Source organism: Buceros rhinoceros, unplaced genomic scaffold (assembly GCF_000710305.1).
Source record: "Buceros rhinoceros silvestris isolate BGI_N320 unplaced genomic scaffold, ASM71030v1 scaffold30889, whole genome shotgun sequence".
NCBI lineage: Eukaryota > Metazoa > Chordata > Aves > Bucerotiformes > Bucerotidae > Buceros > Buceros rhinoceros.
Window position 1 is genome coordinate 1,751 of NW_010430272.1, and position 2,435 is coordinate 4,185.

The following is a 2,435-nucleotide window of genomic DNA, read 5'->3' on the forward strand; positions in this document are numbered from 1 at the left end:
ATTGCTGTGTGTGTGCCGGTGCCTGGGGGGGCCGGGGGTCACCCCAAGGAGCGTGGTAGCGGTTCGGCGCTACTTTCGCTTGGCTGACGTTGGATCCTGCCTCGCGCACAGGAGCCATCGGTGTTTGAGACACCGTTCTGCAGCCAGGGCCAGCCAAGGAGGAGCCCCGCTGTCCCCGAGGGGTGTGGAACAGACGTGGCCTCCCCTCGCAGGGCTCTCGCAGCTCTGCTCTTGCACCAAGCTCATGTATTCTGCGCGTCAGGCAGCTGTGGTGTGTGCACTGGCCGTGCTGCTCTTACGCACCGCTGGAGCCGAGGATCCCCTGTGCCAGGCAGGAGCGTCAGCTATGTCTGCTGAGGCTCGTGCTGAAGCCAGGATGGGTTCGCCCCGCTTTAGAGACCCCCTCAGCCCCATGGGATCCCCCGAAAGTGTGCTCTTGTGGCCTGCAGACAGACCCTGCTGAGCAAGGCTGGCCCGTGAGTGGGAAATGTTTGCCTCGCTGGAATCTGCAACCCTTTAGCTTGGAGAATGTTTTGCTTCAAACACCAGAAAAGTCTCCAGCACGGGGGAGCTGCGGGTTCCTGTCTCGGCTGGCAGCGGTAAAGCTCCAAAGCACATGCAGTGAGGCCGGAGAGCTCCTGCCCCCCGTTCCTGGGAGGGAGGCGGCCCGGCGCCTGGAAGCCCACATCCCGGAGGGACGGTTACCTAATGCTGTCGGCTCAGGGCAGCCTCCGTTCCCCGCAGCCGCTCGGCTCGGGAGGATCTTGCCTTGCTCAGAAGAGCACCCGGGGAGGAGGTGTCCCTGCTGCTGGGGAAGGGCAGGGAGCTCCTTGCTGGGACCAGCATCAGAAAAGCTTCTGCCCAGTCGCAAGCCAGTGGCTTCCTCGGGAGCGAGCAGTGGTTTCTCTGGGCAGCTGTTTTTTTACCTCAAAGTGATTTTTTGGGGACATTTCAGTGGCTAGATACAGGCTTGTGCCCTCAAAAGGAACAGCAGTGCTGTCAGCGAGCAGTGCAGAAGGGAGCTGGGGGCGGAGGGGGCAGCAGGCAGTGACGCGTCTTCGTGCAGCAGGGAGCGGAGCTGCTCCGGGGGCGGCTTTACCAGTGCTCTCCGCTTTGCAGGTGCGTGGAGAAGATCATAACAAAGTCTGCTTGCCTCTGTCCTGGACCTTTCTTCAGACCTGCAGATTTCTTCATCAGCCAAGATGATTAAAAAGGCTGATTTAGCCCCAGACCTTCCGATGATCAGTGGTGAAAGAGCAGCCAGGCAGGGATGGGGAGCCCCAGCTTTCTCCTGGGCTGCGGGCAGAAGCCTCGTAGTTGGGAACCTGGGTCGAGACCCTGAATCGGAGCAGCTCTCCAGCTGTGCTCTGTGGCAGAACTAGTTATGGATTCATTAATTCATTAATTATGAATGACAGCGGGTGCATGTCGAGGTGTCGCGGGAAGGGTTGTTGTGATGATTACAAAGCGCAGGACAAGAGCCTCTCCTCGGTGCGGGCGGTCGAAGCGTCAGCTGTGATGCACAAAGTGCTCCCATTATGGAGTGGTTCTGTGCTGAATGTCCTTTCATTTAAAGGGTCTGAAAAATTAAACACTTCCCAGCACAAGGATGTAGCGAAGCCCTCTCTGCTTCATCTTCTGCCGGGTTCTCTAAAAGGTGCTCGGGGTGAGCGCTGGGCTCGCTCGGGCGGCGGCGGCTGTGCCAAGAGCTTTGCGCGTTGGGGATGAGGAACAGTTTTAATCACTGGATGTCCCTGGAGCAGCCTGGGCAGCGCTGGCGGACCGAGGGGGCTTCTCCGCAACTCCTTGGGCTCCAGGAGGTGGTTTTCCCCTGGAGGCAGCGCACCCGTTCACCCGTGTGGCTCTCCCTGCTGCTGCACTAAACCCTGTTGTATTTTCTCTTACAGATTTTCCGGCGAGCCGACAAGAACGGTGAGTGCTTTGTTCCTGATGCTGCCTCCCCCTCCCTGCCCGAGTCTGGGCGAAGCCGTGCAGCCCATCCCTGCTGGGAGCTTTGGCTGAAGGAGTGAAGGAGGATAAGGGCGAGCAGCTCCCTGGCTGCGAGAAAAATGCTTTTCTGCTTCACCTGGAGGAAAAGGCGCTGGAGCAAAGGGTCTGGCCACGGGCTGGGGAGGTGGCTCCCCCCCTTCCATGTCCGGGTGCTGCTGCAGTGAGGAGGCAGGGCAAGGCAAGCTGTGCAGGGGCTGTCAGGCTTCTGCTCCCTCCCTCGCAGGACTGATTCAGTCCCTGTGCTCAGCCCAGGGTGTTGCAGGTGCCCCCCCTTGGGTGCCCACTGGAGCCCCTGGCATTTGAGAGTTAGGCTCTGCTACCCGATTTTTAACCTGGCACCCATAAACCAGGAAGTCCACAATCACAAGTCATTTCTCTGAGCCTTCCCACCCCCTCTTGGGTTCTCCCTCACAGCACCGTGGAGG

At 59.8% G+C, this 2,435-nt stretch overlaps 1 protein-coding gene across 1 annotated transcript in view; it reads left to right on the forward strand.

Moving 5' to 3' along the window:
* Positions 1 to 1,907: 1,907 nt before the first annotated feature.
* LOC104499478 (N-terminal EF-hand calcium-binding protein 3-like) overlaps positions 1,908 to 2,435 on the forward strand; it is a gene marked incomplete at both ends in the record, with an annotated part of 14,612 nt that continues 14,084 nt past the window's right edge. Inside the window, one exon of the mRNA XM_010142987.1 lies at positions 1,908 to 1,932. Coding sequence (XP_010141289.1) covers positions 1,908 to 1,932 — 25 coding nt within the window. The remainder of the gene's footprint in view (positions 1,933 to 2,435) is intronic.